Source organism: Lissotriton helveticus, chromosome 5_1 (assembly GCF_964261635.1).
Source record: "Lissotriton helveticus chromosome 5_1, aLisHel1.1, whole genome shotgun sequence".
In the NCBI taxonomy this organism is placed as follows: domain Eukaryota; kingdom Metazoa; phylum Chordata; class Amphibia; order Caudata; family Salamandridae; genus Lissotriton; species Lissotriton helveticus.
The window spans coordinates 2111887056-2111909138 of record NC_136065.1 but is presented as its reverse complement, the minus strand read 5'-3'; the positions used below and the strand labels follow the sequence as shown (position 1 = coordinate 2111909138).

Genomic DNA, 22083 nt, shown 5'->3' with positions numbered 1-22083 from the left:
CCCTAAACAATAAATATCCAAAAAGAACATATCAAAGATATCACCATGGTATTCCCCAAGCCTCAGTGAACTTAAACAAGCCTGCAAAAAGCTAGAGAGAAAATGGAGAAGAAACTATGCGTTATCCACCAAACGAAAATTTAGGGCCAGTATTAAGGTCTACTAAAATTAAATTAAAAAAGCAAAAGCCTCATTTTATGGGGAGAGAATCACTATAGCCGCAAATGCCTCACGGGAAATTTTCCGTATTGTTAAAACACTTACTAAACTTCCCGCACTCCCGGCTAGCACAGACAGGGCCCTTATGCGCTGCAATGACCTGGCTGAATTCTTCTATAAGATTCACGATATATACCTCACATTCCCGGGCTCAGCAGCTCACATCCATTCATATCCATCGGATATGAAATCCCCAGATGTACAAGTAAAATTAGAGCAGATCCCCCTTCTGGACACGAGTGCTCTCGAATATATCCTTACTAAGGTTAAATCAGGTTCACCCCATGACCCAGCTCCCCCACATATCCTGAATTTGGCAAAGAATACCACCCTTCAAGTGATCTTAGAGCTTATCAATAGTTCTAGCTCCTCAGGAGTGGTCCCCTTACCATGGAAAAATGCCATGGTTAAAGCATTGCTAAAAAAAACAAAAACTAATCTCTATCCTAGAACATTGGGGAATTATCGGCCAATCTCCCTACTCCCAGTAGTCAGCAAAATCCCAGAAAGGCATGTCAATTCGGTTCTATCTGAATCTGTCGATCAAACTTTTTTTCCACTCCTCACAAATGGGGTTCCAGCACGGTCACGGTACAGAAACATCTCTCCTAGCTGTGGCTGAAGAGACTAGGAGGATTCTGGATCAGGGAGGTGTTGCTGCTATTATCCTCCTGGACCTTAGTGTTGCTTTTGACACAGTCAATCATGCCATTTTGATGCACAGACACAGAGTCTGGGAGTGTCAAGAGATGCAGCCATGTGGCTAGAATCCTTCTTAGAAGACAGATCTTTTCAGGTCTTTGAAGGAGCAGTGGTGTCTAAACGTATGGCTCTCAGTTGTGGGGTGCCTCAGGGATCTTCCCTGAGCCCCACCCTATTCAATATATATATATATATATATATATATATGAGGCCGTTGGCCGACATAGTACAACCATTTGGCATAAAGATTGTCACGTATGCCGATGACACACAACTTGTTGTGGCCTTAAATCGTCCTGATAATTCTTCCGCAAGGTTAGGCCCTTGTCTTGAGAAAGTTGCACAATGGATGGAGTTCTCCTGTCTAAAATTGAACGGAGATAAGAGCGAATTCATGCTACTAGGTAACTCCCCCATCTCTAGCACAGGACCACTATGGCCAAAATGTTTCGGCCCCACACCACCGGTGAAAAATCAGATCAAAAGAATGGGTGTGTGGCTGGACTGCTCTCTGACCTTTGGATACCAGACTGCCAAATTCTCAGCAACATGCATTGGCATCATGAGGATGCTTCATAAAGTGCTCCCCCATCTCCCGTTTTTGGCCAGAAGGATAATGATCCAGGCTCTCATTCTTTCACGAATGGACTATGGAAATGCACTATATACCTGGGAGCCCCGAAAGCCACGATAAATAGACTCCAGATCACCCCGAATTGTGCAGCTCGTCTGCTTATGGGTCTTTCCCGTAGGCAATCAGCTAAACCCGCATTAAAGACCCTACATTGGCTGCCTATTTCAGAAAGGATTAAATTCAAGGCGCTTTCTATCGCCCATAAATCCTTTTACGGAACAGGACTGGCAATCAATGAGCCCCTGATTATCCAATACCATCCTAACCGAAGCCTTTGCTCATCGAATATGCTCCTTGCAACAGTTCCAAAAATAAAAAGGGCAAGAAGTGGTGGCCGTTCTAACGCATATAATTTTGCGAAATTGTGGAACACCCTCACCCTTGACATTCGAAAGGAAACCAACCTCCTGTCCTTCAGAAACAACTTAAAACCTGGGTATTTTAATTTAACTCAACTACCTCTAGCAGAGCTGGCCTTTGGGTCCAGGTCCGCAGACAGGGCTGGGATGCCTTTGGGTAGCTATGCGCTTTATAAATGTTTATTTCATTCATTCATTCACTCACTCCATGGGATTCTAACCTGAGGACACTCTGTGGGATTCTAACCTGAGGACACTCTGTGGGATTCTAACCTGAGGACACTCTGTGGGATTCTAACCTGAGGACACTCCGTGGGATTCTAACATCTGAATTCGCCATGGGATTCTAACCTGTGGACACTCCAGGGGATTTAACCTGTGGACACTCCAGGGGATTTAACCTGTGGACACTCCAGGGGATTTAACCTGTGGACACTCCAGGGGATTTAACCTGTGGACACTCCAGGGGATTTAACCTGTGGACACTCCAGGGGATTTAACCTGTGGACACTCCGCGCGGATTCAGACCCGGGGGGGCACTCCGCGCGGATTCAGACCCGGGGGGGCACTCCGCGTGGATTCAGACCCGGGGGGGCACTCCGCGCGGATTCAGACCCGGGGGGGCACTCCGCGCGGATTCAGACCCGGGGGGGCACTCCGCGCGGATTCAGACCCGGGGGGGCACTCCGCGCGGATTCAGACCCGGGGGGGCACTCCGCGCGGATTCAGACCCGGGGGGGCACTCCGCGCGGATTCAGACCCGGGGGGGCACTCCGCGCGGATTCAGACCCGGGGGGGCACTCCGCGCGGATTCAGACCCGGGATTCTGACCCGTGGACACTCCGCGGGATTCTGACCCGTGGACACTCCGCGGGATTCTGGCCCGTGGACACTCCGCGGGATTCTGGCCCGTGGACACTCCGCGGGATTCTGGCCCGTGGACACTCCGCGGGATTCTGGCCCGTGGACACTCCGCGGGATTCTGGCCCGTGGACACTCCGCGGGATTCTGGCCCGTGGACACTCCGCGGGATTCTGGCCCGTGGACACTCCGCGGCATTCTGACCCGTGGACACTCCGCGGCATTCTGACCCGTGGACACTCCGCGGCATTCTGACCCGTGGACACTCCGCGGCATTCTGACCCGTGGACACTCCGCGGCATTCTGACCCGTGGACACTCCGCGGCATTCTGACCCGTGGACACTCCGCGGCATTCTGACCCGTGGACACTCCGCGGCATTCTGACCCGTGGACACTCCGCGGCATTCTGACCCGTGGACACTCCGCGGCATTCTGACCCGTGGACACTCCGCGGCATTCAATAGGGACTGGTATTGTTTCATTGACTATATTATTTTTATTAGGGAAGGCACTAGTGAAACTCTGGTTGAATTTTTAGAACGGCTAAATTTAGGAGACCCAAATATTAGATTCACTGCCCAGTGGAGTAACGCTAGATTCATTTCCTGGACATATCTATTAAGAACAGGGAGGGAAGATTAGGGGTAGAACTATACACAAAATCAACTGATAAAAATACCCTCCTTCATTATGACAGCTATCACCCCCAAAGCCCAACGGGATAATATACCGTTTAGGCAGTTTCTAAGGCTTCGCAGGAATTACTCACTGGATGATTTTTATAAACACTCTGATCTGTTGAAAAAGAAGTTAAAAGATAGGGGATAACCGAAAAAAACTAATTAAAAATCATTTAAAAGAGCAAGGTTTTATGATCCTGAAAGTATGTTGGATATGGACAGAGAACGGACTAAAAATAAGAACAACAACAAAATAGTATTTGTCAGCCAGTTCTCAGGTGTGAATAATCAAATTAGGAATATTGTCAATAGAAACTGGAATATTCTTAATGATGGAGAGGAATTACTCCATGGTCACATGCGAAGGAGGTACGGCTCTGAAAGTTAAATAGCGGGAAGTAGTACGGCTGACCAGCTGATAGAATATTTGGAATTGACTGGACGCGGATTAGTGCCGATTATTAGAACGAAGGTGGGAGGAATAGATGGGGTAATATAAGTCCCATGTGGACTTTATATTTACACTAGGCGGGGGTGTTTAACCCGCCTTTTGTGATTGTTGGGCATAAAAGGGCCAGTAAAATTCTGTAATTTGGGCATCTTGCTATTTTAGCTTGGGCCACAATGATCACTTATTAACGCCTATGTATGAAATGTGACAAATTTTCTTTGTTTCTTTTTAGCTTCCACAAGAGCTAGCAGCTTAATTTAGCAACAAATTGTGAGTGCAACAGTAGGGAAAGTGTTAGATAGCAGAGGGGTAAAAATTACTATTCCCACTCCAGGGAGTGAAAAGCAGGGAAAGTGTTGGATAGCGGAGGGGTAAAAATTACTATTCCCACTCGTGAGTGCAACAGTAGGGAAAGTGCTGGATACCACACCAATTTTTTATTTTTTTTAAACATTTTTATTACATTTAATTTCCATTATTAACATAAATAGTATTGCAATTTAAATATATATTTTTTTAAATAATAAACATTCATTAATTACACACTGTTTCACACTATAAAATCCACAACACAAACCTAAAATTAGACAATTACAATTAATAATTAATAATTAATTAATACACATTAACAAATAATTATTCATCAATAAAAATAAATTACTTCCCACCATTTACACCTATAAACACCACAACACACACCTAAAATTAATTAAACAATTACCATAATTAATTAGTTAAAATTAATTAACTAATTATCAAACAATTATTAATAAATTAATGTACACATTTAACTCAATAACATCAATTATACAATTATGAATAAATATAAATGATTGAATACATTTCATATAATTAAATTACTTCCCACCCTATTTCCCTATAAACCCACAACCCGCTACAGAACTAAAAACGCAAAATTCAATTAAAAAAAAATGTATTAACTACTATAAATAATAAATAAAATCTATATAGTTAAATTACTTCCCACCCTATTCCTCTATAAACCCACAACCCGCTAGTCTTAAAAAAATAATAACTACGAAAATTTTAACACATATACTTAAAATACAAACAATTCTCATAAAATACTAAAATACATAACATTAATAACAAAACCATATTTTTAACTATATTTTTGTAAACGATATTTAACACTTCGATATTTATGCAAACAAGATTACTTACCTAACAATCGATATTCCTGACCACGATATTTTTTTCCAGCGATATTTCTATCCCACAATATTTTTACCTCGATATTTCTGTACATCGATATTCTAGCTATGTAACATTAACACTTTGTCAACCCTGGATTTGTGTGCAGTCAGTTCAACCACTGGTTTCCCTCCTGTTAAAAGGGAACTTTCTTGTTTGTCCCTTTAGGAAGGTTTTGGTTCTAGAGTGGGGTCTCGCTTAGGCGTAACAGGGCCCACCTGAAATCGCTGTTTGAATTTTTAAAATAGGTGTCTTTCAAGTTTCAAGTTTCTGTGTTACTTGTAATGACATCTGTGAGGATTTGGGGGGATTTGAGGGCCTCAGCCAGCAGTGATCCTTACCTCAGGCTGCTTTCTGATTATTTGGTATTACGGAAGAAGGTGCATTATATGCCCTAGTCTTTTCCATCTTCCATCTTAAGCAGGCGGGAATTCATTTTGTCTACTTCTTTAATTTGATTACCCAAAAAGAAGACAGATCCCTTTCATCCTGGATATGTGTAAAAAAAAAAAACAGAGGTGTCATTGGATAGCACCTTCTCTTTAAAAAAAAAGTCAACTTGGTGAAAATCACAGGATTCTTCAAACACTGCAGTTCAACATGAGCCAGTAGATCCACAAGGACATCTCAATAGCTGATGAGTTGGATGAGTCACCTACCTCCGATTTTGCAAGGGCATTCCATAAGGAGAATGGTAGTGAACTGGGCTAAAGCACTGTTGTCCCTTTGTGATACCTGTAAACAGGGGCCTCTCCTTGTGCGTTCTTTACTCGCGGCATGCATGTACATGAACCTGATTAATTTGTGACCGCTCTCAAATTCTCATTTCTGAATTTTACAAAATGGTTTTCCAATTCATTCACAGATGTTGCATCTAGAGATGGATGTGGTCTTTTTTTTTAGTTGGATGGGTTATGTTGCCTCATTTTATTTTTTAACGGTACGGTCATCAAGGAGTATGTTGGTGCTAGAAAAAAATCAGGAGACACTAAAATGGAGCAGACTCAAAGCGAAGACAGGGATTAACGAAACAATTGGGGTTTAAGAGCTAATTTCAATTGGACAAAATTAGCTAGACGTCACATCTCAAGAGCTGAGGGCTCATCACTCCAAATGTTCTACCACAACAGCAAGCCTGTTTGAAAGGCAAGACTCTTGGTGTCGGACGAGTTCCAGAATGCTGAGGCATACCTAGCAGGTACATGCAAGATCAGAGGAAGTGACAAAACTTGCAACTAGTCGGTGAAGGGTCCAGCGAGCCAGGATCATAGCTTTCAAATGGATACACTCCTTCCCCGGTAGCCAGAGTAGAGCGCACCAGGAAGTAGTGTTATGGTCAAATTTACTGAGGCCACGTGTATGCTTAACAGCCATATTTTGGAGCCACTGTCATTTGGTGGTCAAGATATCTGGATGTCCAAGATAAACAACATATCTACAACCCAAATAGGACAGGACGCAAGCTCCCAAGATTGAGAGTGGCAAGCTTAGAAGAATTAAAAGGAAGAAAGTTCCTCTACATTTTCAATTGCATAAAGTTTGTGGACTGTGACGAGGAGGACCAGGACTCGGGCCCTCCTGGCTTACCTTTACCAGTGTCCCCTCTGTTTGTACAGCACACCGATACCTGGAAAACGGCTGGCGACTGGTGCAATCCCTCACAGGACAGAGAGGAGCCGTGTTACTTTATCTGGGCGGAGTTGGACCCTGAACCCGCCCACCAATTGGAGGTAAAGGAACGCCCGACAGAGACTCAGGTGTGTTTTACACCCGGAGGTAGCGGAGAGTGGTGGCGTGAGCGAGGAGCAGAGAGGAAGAGGACGGAGGACAGAGAACCGAAGGAGGCGGGAGAGCAGAGGAGGAGATCGGGAGAGGAGGAGAGCGTGCAACATCGGCTGGAGGTGGGAGAGCAGAGGAGGAGATCGGGAGAGGAGGAGAGCGTGCAACATCGGCTGGAGGCGGGAGAGCAGTGGAGGAGATCGGGAGAGGAGGAGAGCGTGGAACATCTGAAAGCTGAGGTGGGAGAAGAACGGCGGAGGACGGAGACAGAAGTGGAGAGCGGTAGCGGATCGCGGACCTACGGAGACATCTGCGGCAAGCCGGGAGGCCAACGGGAAGGCGCATCGCCCAGCCACACTTCACACGAAGTGTGGCTAGAACAGGTACGGTCACGGTTCTCGGGGTGGGCGGGCCGTAAGTGGGGTAAACCTCCGTGACACAAGCGATCCTCTGTGCACCGATCCCCTCCCTCACTTACCGGCACAGTTATTATTTCGTATTTGTTGAGAACACGTGTGATCCCTCACTTCCCTACCCTGACCTAGCAGCCTTACCGTTGCCTAAATATTGGTTTCTTTTCTTTCTCGGGGTCTTCCTGACGATAGTCGACAACGGCAGACGCAAGGCCTACAGACCCCAGGAGACACCGGGAGTTCTATCGACTGGGAACAGCGAAACAAGTAGCGGAGGACGCTGAAACCCCCTTACCTTTCTATCGAGTGCCAGTACAGAAAAGGAAACAATACAAAACAATAAAACCCTCGTTACCAAGAACCCCTTTGTCTGTCAGCTTATTCGACAACCCGGTCAAAAGCTCACATGGACATAACCTTTTGAACTTCATCATAAGGAAAGCCTACATTTTGTTATGACAAGAGGAATAGGTAGTAGGTGAAGCTGGTCTGGCCAGAGCTTGGGGGTCCAACAGCTCTCATTACCTCCGACCACCAACATTTCTGTCTTCCCTCCAGTGAGTAAACTGTTTGTATTCCTTTAGATGACCAATCCCCTGAGAGAATTCCATTATTGGGATGTTTTTACTGGTGTAAGCATTGTAATGAGGAGGGTCGTGGTGTCCAGATAACTTGCCGGCTATCTTTAATGTGTTCTCTCTTCCGTGACACAGTACCTACACCTTCTCCTCCCTGTAAGGTGTCAACAAAGATTTGGGGAAGGCACAGAACAAGAAGCAGCAGTAGTGGCGCCCATACTGTATGTGTCTACTGAGACATTTATTTTATTTATTTACGATTCTTGTAGAGCGCACAGCTACCCCCGTCGGGGGTGTCCCGGCGCTAAAACAGTCAGCAGAAAGAAGAAGGGCCAGTCTAAATAGAAGAGAATAGCCAAGTTTTCAAGCGTCCACGGAACAGTGATTCAGAAGGAGCAAATCTGAGTTCTAAGGGAAGGCTGTTCCAATGTTTTGCCGCAAGGACAGCAAAGGCTCTGCCACCCATTCGGGCGCGGCGGAAGCGTGGCACCACCATAAGCCGAAGACTGTTAGAACGTAGGTCTCTTACTGAGTGAGATAATGTCAATCTCTTTCTCAAGTATTCAGGTCCGGATCCGTTCAGAGCACGGAACGCAAGAGTGAGAATTTTAAACTTAATGCGGCAGGCTATAGGAAGCCAATGGAGCTGTTTGCGAAACATTGAGATAGGGTGTCGGAAAGGGATATTGCCAATTAGTCTTGCTGCCGCGTTTTGGACTACTTGAAGGCGTTCAATTTGGTACAATGGGGCCCCCGCATACAGACTGTTGGCGTAATCCAAATGAGAGGTTATTAAGGCCTGGGTAACTGTTCTGCGCGCGTCCATTGGCAGAAATGGAAAGATTTTTCTCATCATTTTTAATTTCCCAAAGCAGGCGGCAGTAACTTTATTAATTTGTGGGCTGCAGGAGAGCGTATCATCAAACTGGAATCCCAGATTTCGAGCAGAATGCACCGGAATTGGGGGGGGGTTGAGGACCGTAGGCCACCACAGTGAGGGGGGTATTTTCATTTTTTGATTAAAAAACAGGACTTCCGTCTTGTCAGTGTTGAGACGGAGATGGTTCAGGGCCATCCAAGAGCAGATCTCGCCCAAACAGTGGCGGAAACTAGAGAGGCTGGAGTCAGAGTGATCTCTAAAAGAGAATATCAGCTGAGTATCATCAGCATAAGAAATCACTCTGACTCCACATGCCTCCACTACCCTGGCCAACGGTGCAAGGTAGACATTAAAAAATAGAGGACTCAAGGCCGAGCCCTGCGGGACTCCACAAGTTAGAGGTTTACACTCCGATTTAAAAGGTCTGAGAAGAACCCGCTGAGATCGACCCTGAAGGAAAGAGGTGATCCACCGTAGTGCCGAGCCGCTCAGTCCAATCTGCTCCAGTCGATCTAGAAGTATTTGATGAGACACCGTATCGAAAGCGGCGGACAAGTCGAGGAGTACCAACATGGCCTCCTCGCCCTTATCCATACACTCTCGAACAGTCTCAGATACCTCTAGTAATGCCGTTTCCGTGCTGAAACCCGCACGGAAACCGGACTGGGAGTCATGGAGTAGGGAATTAATCTGGAGATATTCTGCAAGTTGAAGTTGGACGGCCTTCTCCAGGACCTTCGCTGGTTTCGGAAGGAGGGAAATAGGCCGATAATTACAGAATTGTGTGGGGTCCGCATCTGTTTTCTTCAGGATAGGCACCAACAAGGCTTCTTTCCAAGCCAGGGGGAATTGGCCTAATTGTAAGGAGGCATTCCATAATGAGGTAAGCGGCTCTAATAATAGAGTAGCCAAGTCATTCATGATCTTAGGGGGAACCGGGTCCAAAGGAGAACCCGATTTGCACTGTGTAAGGAGTTTAAGAGCAAGATCGGGGGTGAGGTCCTTGAATGCTACAAGGGCAGGTGCAGTATCGTGGCTGATTGAAGTTAGGGGAAGAGAGCGATCAGACGCCACAGCTGGAGGGAAGGTTGCTGCGATTTTCTCAATTTTTTCCTGAAAAAAATCTGATAGGCCGTTGCAAAGAGACTGGTTGGCAACATTGTTGGGTGTCATTGCAGGAGGTTTTACAAAGTCTTTGACAATTTTAAACAACGTTTTTGCCGAGTTGTCTGCGTCTTTAATTTGCGAGGAGAAGAACTCTTTCATTGCAGATTTTTTAAGCTTAGTAAAGTGCTTTAAGGCCGTTTTGTAGATGAATTTAGCCTCTATATCATAAGTTAATCTCCAGCTGCGTTCTAATTTTTTGCAGCGGCTTTTTTCTTCACGTAAGGCAGCTGAAAACCAAGGAGCGGAGGGACGAGATCTAGCAGAAGACACCGGTAGAGATGGTGCAATGCCGTCTATCGCAGATAATAGTGCAGCATTGAACTTAGAAACACCAGCATCAATGTTGTCTATGTGAGGCTCTAGAGGGCAACTAAATACCGACTCTAGGGCTTTGCAAGTAATTTTGTGCCATTTTCTCCTATAGTCTGTTCCTCGTCCTACCGGCCTAGGTGTCTGAGGGAGAGAAATATCGACTGTGAGGAGGTAATGGTCAGTCCAGGTGAGGGGAGTGGAGGGGTAGGTGATGATACCTGGGAGATTAGAGAAAATTAAATCTAAAGTGTGGCCCGCCTCATGCGTCGAACCTTGAATTAGTTGTGTCAGGTTCAGGTTCTGAAGGGAGTCGAGGAATCGGGTGGCTAAGGCACAGGTAGGGTCATCAGCATGTAAATTGAAATCACCCAAAACAATAAAGTGCGGGTGCTTGAGAGACAGGTCAGTAATAGTGTGAACCAGCTGCGTTAGAGAGGAAGGGGAGGCTTTGGGAGGGTTATAGACTAAAATGCCGGTTAGGTAGGCTGAAGCAGAGTCGGCAATTGAAAAATACAAGGCTTCAATCAACCCAATGTTCGTTAATTTTTTTAATAGTCATATTGAGGTAAGATTTAAACATAATAGACATACTCCATTGTAGTAAACACTGTGACAAAGAAGCGAGGATGACGAGTAATGAGGACTGCAGTTAAGTAGCCTGGATATTACATTTTGAATCTGCACAAACGTGGAAAAGGTTGGTGAAGTTCCTCTTCGCCGCAGACTGGGAGGCATCTTTTCACTATCTTGGTCTGCGTTTGCTTGAAACAGTGATTTCATTAGAAGAAAAACACACATTTCAGAATATCAAGATGCTTATGGGTGAGAAACAGCAGAAAACGGACACTGGCTCGGCTCTAGAACATCTTTCAAATGGAACTAGAGCCAAACCAGAGCCAGAGATCAGACTCGCGCCTGCCTTAGATCCCCCCACCCATAATTGAGACATGTTCCTTTTTATAGGCATACCTTTGTTCATCTTGCGTCGTGGATTTGACCTCTTGAGCTAAAATTTTATTATTTAATGAGCATTCAGGGTCGATGTATGATGTTTCGACATGGAGAGCGGGTGCCCCTACACCTCGGCGCCTCCTCGGGTGTCTCTCACTCCCTCTTGTCTAGCAAACACTCTGCAGCTCCAAAGAACCTTCATCGGCTGCGTCTCCCCTCAGTCTTCTCCTACCCTCCTGCCTCTTCCTCCTTCAAGTCTCACCTCGAACCTTTCACCGTCTCGGTTTCCCCCTCATGTATCTCTCATCATCAGGTAGCGTCCAGCCCTGAAGTATCGCCTCGAGTATCTATACACGTATCTTACACCAGGAAGTCTCCCTTCGATCCATTCCTAGGGTCTCTTCCATCCTCAAGTTTCTACTTAAGCTTTTCTCATCCACAGACTCCTCCCACCCTCAAGTATCCCCTCAGTTATATCCCACCCACCCTCAGGTATCCCCTCGCTCTCTCCGTCAGGTCTCCTCCCATCACTTTCAGGTATTCCTCCAAAGTATCCTCTCAGGGGTCTACCCGTCACCCCCCTAAGGTATCGCTCAAGTATCTGGCACTGTCAGGTATCCCCTCAGCAAGCATGACACTCTTCGGGGTGTGTGAGGGCAACAGAGGAAACACAAGGGTCTTTTATACCTAGGAATCCCCCTTTCTCTTTTTTCTTTCTTTTTCTTCCAATTTTTTAAGTATGGGTGACTTTTTGCACCACGATGCATGGGTGACTTTTTGCTCCCTGGCATAGGAACTTTGTCCTCCTTGTTGTTTAAACATTGATTTTCGGAGCACGGACACTGGACCTTATAAGCTCCTTGGTCCCCCCCTCTCTTTTTGATATATATATTTAGCACGGCTGTTTAGCCGTGGGACCGTTAATTTTATTCTGTCCTTTCTTTCTTTTCTTTTCGTGAGGCACACGAGACAGGATTACTTTTTCAGTGGGACTTGGTTTCACGGTATATCTGGACTTCATTGTCATTGCGATGCAGTGAAGTTTTGCCCCACTTTCGTAACTGTAGATGTGCGCAAGGTACGTAATGGATAACCCTTTAAGATAGCAATTTAACAAATTGTATTTTAAGAAAGTGCTGGAGTCCATTTGAGTGTTCACCATTAGGTAGCAGTATCACAGAGCTATATTACTTGCAGGACGAAGTGCGGTCCAGATATGACATTAAGATAACCCCTTTATGGTAAATTATGTGGCGATGGAGGGCATTGTACTTAAATTATTTCATTTTGCAAATTGCCTATATGTTTCTGGGTATTTTTTCGACAATTCCCGTTCCTTGATCATGTAGTGAGCCATTGCGCATGAGCAGGGGAGTAGTGTGCCCGATTAAAGCTCATGCGCGTTTATCTCCGGTGCTCACACATGCGCATTTAGTTGCTTCTCACTAGGATTCCTTTCCTCCCCGGAAAAGGATACCGCCTCACACCTGACCCGGCCTGTGCATTTAAACCGGCGGTTTTGCCGATGTGAGTCTCCTTTCGGCAGAAGCGTGGTCTTGGGTAGGTTGCAAGAAGGCAGCACCCGCACTCATTTGTAAGTACTTCAAAGATGCAATATCCTGCACTGTGAGCACTCGGCCCAGCACTTCAGATGATTGGCTAATGTGCCTGTAGGCTGCTGTCTCTGTGTTTGTTTTTACAGCCCGGTTACTTGCGGGCGCCCATAATTCTGACCACGTAGGATTACTACACGCAGTGCTTGGTGAGCATATTCTTTGAGCACTTATCACTTTACAGTTTGTACGCTCGTTTTAAGTAAACAAACCAGGACAGATTGCTTTGTCGTATGGAGCATATATTTTAAACTTTACTAGGTTGGGGACCACTTAAACTCCTCCCCGCCTTTTTTCAATATTAATGCTATGTAGGGTAGGGGCCAAAACCACATTAAACTAAGCCCCCCCCCTCTTTTTGACCAGTTACGATCAACCTGTCCTGTGTGCCTTTCTACTTTATTGCTTAAGTGTAATTGATGTACACACATGTGGTACATTTTGCGGCATCAAGTTGTTATCGATGCTGTCTTATTACTTTGTTTTGTTCTTTTTCAATTTCCTAGGCTTCATTCAGGAGTGGCTTCCACCTATTAGCTGTGACCATGATAAGGGTACACAGGTTCTACTCCACCCTGATTGAGATAAAAAGGGTAATTTTTATACTCACTAAATCACGTGCACTTTACATACTCTTTATGGTCCTGACGAAGCGCTAACGACCTATGGGCAACGGAAGCGCGAAACATGTTGACCTTGACAATTGACACCTAGGCATAATAGGCCTCTTGGGTCAATAATTTTTAGCAGTATTGACTGCCAAGGGTATACTTTTAAACATATCGCTGCATGTTTACCCTTGTTTTAATTTCAATCTATCACACTGGCACGGTTTTTCTTTACCCTCCTCTTGACTCATTACCCGCACACCCGCATGCATCATCCGGCATTCCTCTAAAAGATCTCCGATAAAGTGACCCTTCGGGGGACCTGTAGGGAATTGCAGCGCCGGCCCTACGAGGAGCAAACGCCCGATGATGAAGCATGACACTCTTCGGGGGGTGTGAGGGCAACAGAGGAAACACAATGTCTTTCCCTCTCATAATTTTGGGTCTTTTATACCTAGGAATCCCGCTTTCTCTTTTTTCTTTCTTTTTCTTCCAATTTTTTAAGTATGGGTGACTTTTTGCACCACGATGCATGGGTGACTTTTTGCTCCCTGGCATAGGAACTTTGTCCTCCTTGTTGTTTAAACATTGATTTTCGGAGCACGGACACTGGACCTTATAAGCTCCTTGGTCCCCCCCCTCTCTTTTTGATATATATCCCCTGAGGTATACCCACCCACTCTCAGGTATCCACTTGCTCTCACCGTCAGGTCTCCTCCCAGCACTTTCAGATATTCATCCAAAGTATTGTTCCATCTCATGTGTCTATCCCAAGCACCCCCTCTTTAAGATATCGCTCAAGTACCTGGCACTGTCAGGTAATCCATGAGTCTGGTCACTTACCACCACTTTCAGGTATTCCCTAAAAGCATTGTTCCGCCCCATGTGTCTATTACCCCCTTTAAGGTATCGCTCATGTATCTGACAATGTCAGGTATTCCCTGTGTTATATCCCACCCACCATTAGTTATCCACTCACTCTCTCCCCATCAGGTCTCCTCCCACCATTTTCAGGTATTACCCAAAAGTATAATTCCCACTTATGTGTCTAACCCCCTCCTTAAGGTATCACTCAAGCATTTGGCACTTTCAGGTATTCCCTCTGTTATATCCCACCCACCCTCAGGTGTCACTTATGTACAGGGCATTAGTCAAGGGTACACATGGGTGGACAGGCTCTACCCACTCTTTTCACAGGGTGGACGCTGTCTATGCTGACAAGAGGTTGGACCCCACAGAAATTTGCTGAACTTGTCCCGGTTTAATTTTCAGACACAGTGACACATACAGCAGTAAGCCTGCACGGTGTCTGCTTTTGTTCCCAGCGGACACGTGCAGGCAGGGAAGGGGCTTATCAGAATCCAGCTGGTCCCATAACAAAGGTTAAAGTTAAGGGGCCGCCAGGCTTCATTTTGTTGGACTGCCTTGACTGGGGGTGATCAGGAGCCTCACACCTAGATACAAATGCAATGAGGGGAAATAAAGGGTCACAGCTTATCACTTCACAGGGACTTAAGAGAGACATGCTGTTGCATTCTGTTGTACATTTATACTACTTTGTTCTGTTCCCTTTGCCTTTCCCTGTCTGGGTCTGCTGCCTGGAATGTATGATGCGTGCCTGCATCTTACATGCTGGGTTCCAGATTCCAGACCAACTGTATTATAATATCTGTATCTGAACCTGTACTGATGTGCTGTGCTTCAACTCCTATTCAAGTATTAAATTCTTTCATGAAGCTCAACTACAAGCATCTTTGAATCATTATATTGGCGACGAGGTAAACCCTACTATTTCTGCCACTATCCTTGAAGCACAGGAGCAGAAATTTTATTTTTGAAACCGAATTACAAAAGAAGAAAACCTGAAACTACCTTTCCATCATCTCTTTCTTCAAAGATAACACTGAATAATCCTACTAAGTCGTAATTGCGAAGATTTACGACCTACCAGTGTTTTACTACATATTTTCAAGCTTTTCGTATTTCCAACGAAAAAAAGAAAACGACAAGCAATACATTAAAATCACCGCTTCTACCTTCGTGTGTGGCGCATGTCCTGACGTCTCCAGCGCTCCTACCTCGGCGGATGGGTGATGTACTGAACCATTTTTGTCTAATTTTGTGCAATTTTCCGATATTTGTGTTATAGCGCGCGAGCCTGTTGGCAAGCTCGAGGCATCTCCTGACGTTGTCTTCACACGCTGCGTCATCATCACGGGACACGTCTCTGCTGTCACCACGCTGCACTTCTCAGCGCCATCTTGTGCATCCATAGCAACAAGATACACAATTTTACCGGAGACGCTGAGAAGTCGATTTCTAAGCATACTTGATCGGAACTTGCACGCCGGAAGGTAAAATAAACTATAATTACACGCCGGAAGATAGAATAGACGATACTTTCGCTGTTCTTCAATTTTCAAATACTTTTATCAAGATTACGTTTGTTTTAAAAAAAAAAAAAAAAAAAAAAAAAAAAAAAAACAGTAAAAGGATTTCACTTACTTTTTCAAACACTTGACTATTATCTTTTACAGAAAAGAAAAACGTTTTATTTTACCTTACTGCATTCATTTTGTGTAAACCATTACTTTTGGAGAAACTAAAAAAAAAAAAAAAGAGAGTACCTCTACTTTACTCTAGCCAACATGCAATTTGACCCACCTTCAAAATTTTTACAAACTAAAGGAGATCCGCCCATCCCTTGGACCAGATGGAAGGAAGAATTTTTTACTTACCTTAAGGCTATGGATGGTGAGAGGATGTCAGCGGAAAGAAAAAAGAACATTTTTTTACATTGTCTTGGGTCAGAAGGACAACTTGTCTTTAGAACTTTACCTCATGTGAGATCTGTGTATGACGAAGCTGTACAAAGAATAGAGGGAAGATTTAAACCAGTAACCAGTGTAGCCTTAAATAGGTTTAAGTTTTATACCAGAGTACAAGATGAGAATGAGTGTTTTGATGATTTCTTAACTGCTTTACGTGCACTTTCCCTCCATTGCAATTTTGGTCTAATAACTGACGAAATGATTAGAGATCAAATTGTGGTGCATGTAAAAAAAACAAGAAAGTACAAGAGCAGTTATGGATTTTAGGGGATCCAAGTTTAGAGACTGCTATTAGTACAGCTAAAGCTTTAGAACAATCCGACAAGTGGATTAAATCCTTAGACAAAGCTTCTGTTCATACTACCCCTTCCACATCCACTGGTGAAGTTAGCACAGTAAATGTGAAAACTCAAAGTTCTAATAAATATGATGGCAAAGGTAAACAGTTTTACTGCTTTAGGTGTGGAAGTCCAGATCATATAGCTTCTTTTCCACAGTGTCCCGCTTTGAATAGACAATGTAATAAATGTAATCGTACTGGACATTTTTCTAAGTATTGTAAAACTTCTGTTAAGTCAAGTAACGATTACAAGAAGCCTTCTTCTAATACTCCGAGACGTACTAATAGTAATGTATCTTACATTGCGGAGAGAGAGAGTAGTGATTCTTCTGTTAAAGAATCTGGTATTGTAATTTCTATACAAACCCCGTTTGATATGACACTAGCAGATAGTCTACCATCGCCAAAGACTCTAGTGAGTATTCTAGGTAAAACTCTTGAACTCAAGGTGGACTCCTGTTCTCCATGGACCATAATTACTCATGATTATTGTGTGGAGTCATTTGGGAATCTGGTTGATGTAAATTCTTTGTCTAAACCAGATATTGATGCTTATAATTTTGATACTTCCAAGATCAGTTTTATAGGCTTTAAAGAAGTCCCTATTATTATTAAGAACAATTCTGCAATTATTAAAATGTATGTAGCATCTAAAGGTGTAAATGTCCTAGGTTGGCGGGATCAAGCTAAGTTGGGGATCTCTTTGAATCCTAGGTTGAAAGATCCTGTGTGTGTACTAGCTATATCTGATGGGGACTATGACATAGCATCTATATCTAAAGAGATATCTGACTCCTTTCCCAAGGTCTTTTCTGAAAAACTTGGGATGTTGAATGGTTTTACGCACAAAATCAAAGTCAAACCGAATACTGTGCCTCTGAAGCAGAAGTTAAGAGATGTTCCCATTAGTGTCAGGGAGGAGCTCAGAGTCATGCTTGACAACATGGTCAAGGATGGTGTCATTGAGGAGGTAGAATCCTGTGAATGGGTTTCGCCTATTGTTTTGGCGATTAAACCTGATAAAACTATTAGGTTGTGTGTAGACCTGAGAGCGTTAAATAAATGTTTGGTCATAGACTGTCACCCATTACCTAACATAAATGAAATGTTGTGTATGCTTGATGGAGCCTGTGTGTTTTCCACATTAGATCTTAGGTCTGCATATCACCAGATAGAGCTCACGGAAGACTCAAAGCACTTCACCGCTTTCATCACTCCCCATGGATTGTTTCAATTTAAAAGGATGCCTTTCGGCCTAGCGTCGGCCGCTTCTGTTTTCCAGAGGGCAATGTATCATATATTCAAGGACCTGAATGTTTACGTCAAATGCTTTCAGGATGATATTCTTGTCTTTTCTAAAAATGTCTCTGAGCATGATAGTCACCTTAAGGAAGTTTGTTCCAGGTTGGAGAAGTTTGGTTTGACTATCAAAGCTAATAAGTGCAAGTTTTTTTGCAAAACAGTAGACTATTTAGGCCATTCACTTTCAGGGGATGGAGTTGTACCAAAAAAGAATCTTGTGGATGCTATTGTTAAAGCTCCTTCCCCGGATAATAAGGAAAAATTGCTTTCATTTGCAGGGCTTTGCGAATATTATAGCAAATTTATCCAGAATTTTGCAAACAAAATGGAGCCTCTTAGAGAACTTACAAGGAATTCAGCCAAATTTATTTGGTCTGAGAAGCAGGAACAAGCTTTTAAACAAATCAAAGAGGAAATTGTTAATGCTCCTACTTTGAAGTCCTTTTGTGTTAACAAGAAATGCATTATTACAGTCGATGCTAGTCTTTATGGCATTGGTAGTGTGTTAAGTCAGTCATCGGGTAAGGATGAGTGGTGTGTCGCCTTTTCCTCGAGGACATTATCTCCTACGGAGAGAAGGTACTCCGTGATTGAAAAGGAACTTCTGGCCTGCATTTGGGCTGTCGAACACTTCAGGAATTATGTGTGGGGAAATCGATTTGTACTGCGTACAGATCATAAACCCTTGGTTGGGATTTTATCTCCTGGAGGCGGATGGAACTCCACAGCGCGCATAGCTCGTTTGTCTTCACGCCTTCAGGAGTATGATTTCGAGATTGTGTATGTTCCTGGTAAATGTAATGTGACTGCAGATTTTCTTTCAAGGTTCCCTTGTGAGGATTCTCCAATGGTGGATAATGACGACGATGTTGTTGCCTCTGTTGGAGATTGTGTTTCCAAGGAGTTCATTTCTTTATCGGAAGAAGAATGGTTTGTTGAGCTTGGCAAGGATGAGGTTTGTCAACATCTGTTTGATTTTGTTAGGAATGGTTGGCCATCCTGTAGGGGTGTTTCTCCGGATATAGCTCCTTTTTGCCAAGTTTCATCGGAAATTGAAGAATTTTCTGGTCTACTTTTCAAGGCTGGTAAATTAATCCCGCCCCAATCCTTACAAGAGAAGATTCTGCTTCTCGCTCATCAGAGTCACATTGGCATGTCATCAATGAAACGTCTGATTAGAGAGAGCTTTTGGTGGCCGGGAGTGGACAAAATGGTGGATAGGCTAGTAAGAGATTGTTCGCATTGTGTTAACAGTGATAAAATGCTTCATGTGACCTCAGCTCCCCTTAAGCCTGTGTCCTGGCCCACCTTTCCCTGGCAGAAGGTGGGATTTGATATATCTGGCCCATTTAAACAGTTGCCTTACAATGCTCGTTATGCTTTAGTTCTGGTGGACTATCACTCCAAGTGGCCCGAAGTAAAGTTTGTCAGTACTGTTTCTTCTCACTCGGTTATCCTTTTTCTTAAGGAAGTCTTTGCTAGAGAAGGATTTCCTGAGACGTGTGTCACAGATAATGGGGTTCAGCTTGTTTCGACTGATTTTGAGAAATTCCTCAGTACGTGTGGCATCAAGCATTACACCACCTCTCTGTATGAACCTAGGGAAAACGGCCAAGTTGAACGATTTAACCGTGTCCTTAAGGATTGTTTGAATGGTGTGCAAACTTCAGATGATGGTTGGTTGGATGTTGTGAGGAAAAGGTTGTGGACATATCGCATCACCCCTCACTCTGTTACTGGTGTCAGTCCCTTCAGACTCCTTAAGGGTAGGGAGCCTCCTTCTGATATATGTCCCTGGTGGATAAAAAAACTTGATGTAAATAACTCTGCTTTGGACCTTGCTGCTGTGGCCCAACGGGTTGAAAACAAACAACTACAAATGAAAACCCTGTTTGATTCCAAAATGAAAACCAAAGATAGTGATTTTGTGGTGGGGGAATGGGTGCGAATTAAGAAACCTGGTTTTCTAGTCAAGGGTTTTTCTAAGTTTTACCCTCCTATCAAAATTGTTAACGTTTTTAAAAATAGCGTTGTCACGCAAGATGGTAGAGTCTGGAATGTCCGCAGAGTGGCTAAGTATTACAATGTTGAAAATGTATGTAGCTCTCCTTCTTCTGCTCTTGATTACTGCCAAAGGACATCTGATGTTTTTCCCCCTATGTCTTCTCCAAATGCTGTTCATGTAGATTCTTCTGTTGCTTCTAGAGTTAAGGCTTGCAATAGACAAAAGAATGTTCCCAGCAGATATTTAGATTAATATGCTCCCAACGTTCCCCTTCTTTTTTTTTATTTTTAGGGGTAAGATGTGTTGCATTCTGTTGTACATTTATACTACTTTGTTCTGTTCCCTTTGCCTTTCCCTGTCTGGGTCTGCTGCCTGGAATGTATGATGCGTGCCTGCATCTTACATGCTGGGTTCCAGATTCCAGACCAACTGTATTATAATATCTGTATCTGAACCTGTACTGATGTGCTGTGCTTCAACTCCTATTCAAGTATTAAATTCTTTCATGAAGCTCAACTACAAGCATCTTTGAATCATTATACATGCTTTAAACTTTGTTCTGTGCCTTCATATAAGAGATATGCATGTACTGTAGGAATGTCAGATGTGTTGGTCTGTCACAGTATTTACACAAATAACAATTTAAATACCTCCATTTTGTTTTATTTCTTTTATAGCGCTATATATAGTTACTCAACTCATTGCATAATGTCAGAGTGCTTTACATCACACATACATATTATACATTGACAATAAATCGTATGTGTGTAAATCAATGTACAGCATGTGTTACATAAGACAGTGAGAGTTAGAAAGTGTAGGAGTTACATGTCCTTCACAGTCCACTGTGCTATATTAGAAGGATTACATTTTATGAACTTTAAGTAACAAAAGGATCTATGTGTTAAAAGCAGTAACCCAATTACCTATTTAAATTAAATAAAAATCTGTAATCTGCATGTTACATAATGTGCTTTGCAGGAGACATTCTAAACCGCATGCTACTTTGATTAAAAACTGAGACTAGACAAGCCACAGATCTCTCCAGCCAATACGTTAACATCCAGTGTTACGTTACCATTATTACTATTATTATTATGGGATACAGTTTGCACACAAAGATTTCTGCAGCAGATATCTTAACACCATACGATGTTTTAAAATACAGACTTTGCAACCGATTAAGCAGAACAAATTTACTACCACGTTTCTCATTGTTGCCCGTTTCTTTGTCGCAGGGTTTTAAAAAATAAATGTATAAGTGGAAGCCCAGATTTTCCGTAGGGGTGGAGTCACTTTTTTGGCACAACCCTGAAGGAAAATCTAATTTGTTAAATATTGTAATGCGCTGAGAAGTTCTCCTGATAGACCTGCTAAACACGTGTGAGGTCTTATGTCACTTCTTGTGATGTCACTTGTTGAGACGTCATAGGTTGTGATGCCACTTCCTGTGATTCCACGTGCGATGATGGCGCACGCCGTGATGTCATGCACTGTGGCGTCACGCGCCATGACGTCACTTGACCCCCCCCCCCCCCTCCACACACACACACACACACACACACGCAGTCTCTATCGCCCCCGCCCTGGGGCTCTCTGTCAGGTTTCAGCTCAAGTATCTCCCACCCCCTGCCCCTCGCCTCAGCCTCCCCGCCCCCTCACACCGCACCTGTATGATGTCGAAGACCCGGTGCTGCTCGGCGTACACCCCCAGCTCCGGGGGCACCCGCAGGGGGCGGGCGCAGACGTCCATGGGGCCGGTGCCTGGGTGGGGAGGGCGAGGGAAGAAGCCGCCTTCAAACTTCAGCACAGACTGCAACCGCTAACCGCCCCTTAGCAACCGCCGTCTCCAAGGACTCTGCGACGTCATCAGCGTGCGCCGCAGGGAGCGGAAGAGAGGAACGAGGAGGTCAGGCAGGACGGAGCGCATGCGCAGATCCTGGAGGCCAGGCATACTCACCTCAGGGCGAGGAGGCAGTCCAGAGAGCAGAGCCTGGGGGCCAGGCAGGACGGAGCGCATGCGCAGAGCCTGGAGGCCAGGCAGACTCACCTCAGGGCGAGGAGGCAGTCCAGAGAGCAGAGCCTGGAGGCCAGGCAGGACGGAGCGCATGCGCAGAGCCTGGAGGCCAGGCAGCCTTCACCTCAGGGCAGGGAGGCAGTTCAGAGCCCCAGCCTAGGCCGG

General features: G+C 44.4%; 1 protein-coding gene across 2 annotated transcripts in view; it reads right to left on the bottom strand.

Annotated features, from left to right (window-relative positions):
• Positions 1-21745, bottom strand: part of AK8 (adenylate kinase 8) — an 813765-nt gene extending 792020 nt beyond the window's left edge. For both annotated transcript variants that reach the window (XM_078646171.1, XM_078646172.1), the window contains exon 1: positions 21571-21745. In XM_078646171.1, coding sequence (XP_078502297.1) covers positions 21571-21654 — 84 coding nt within the window. In that variant the 5' untranslated portion in view covers positions 21655-21745. The remainder of the gene's footprint in view (positions 1-21570) is intronic.
• Positions 21746-22083: the final 338 nt, after the last annotated feature.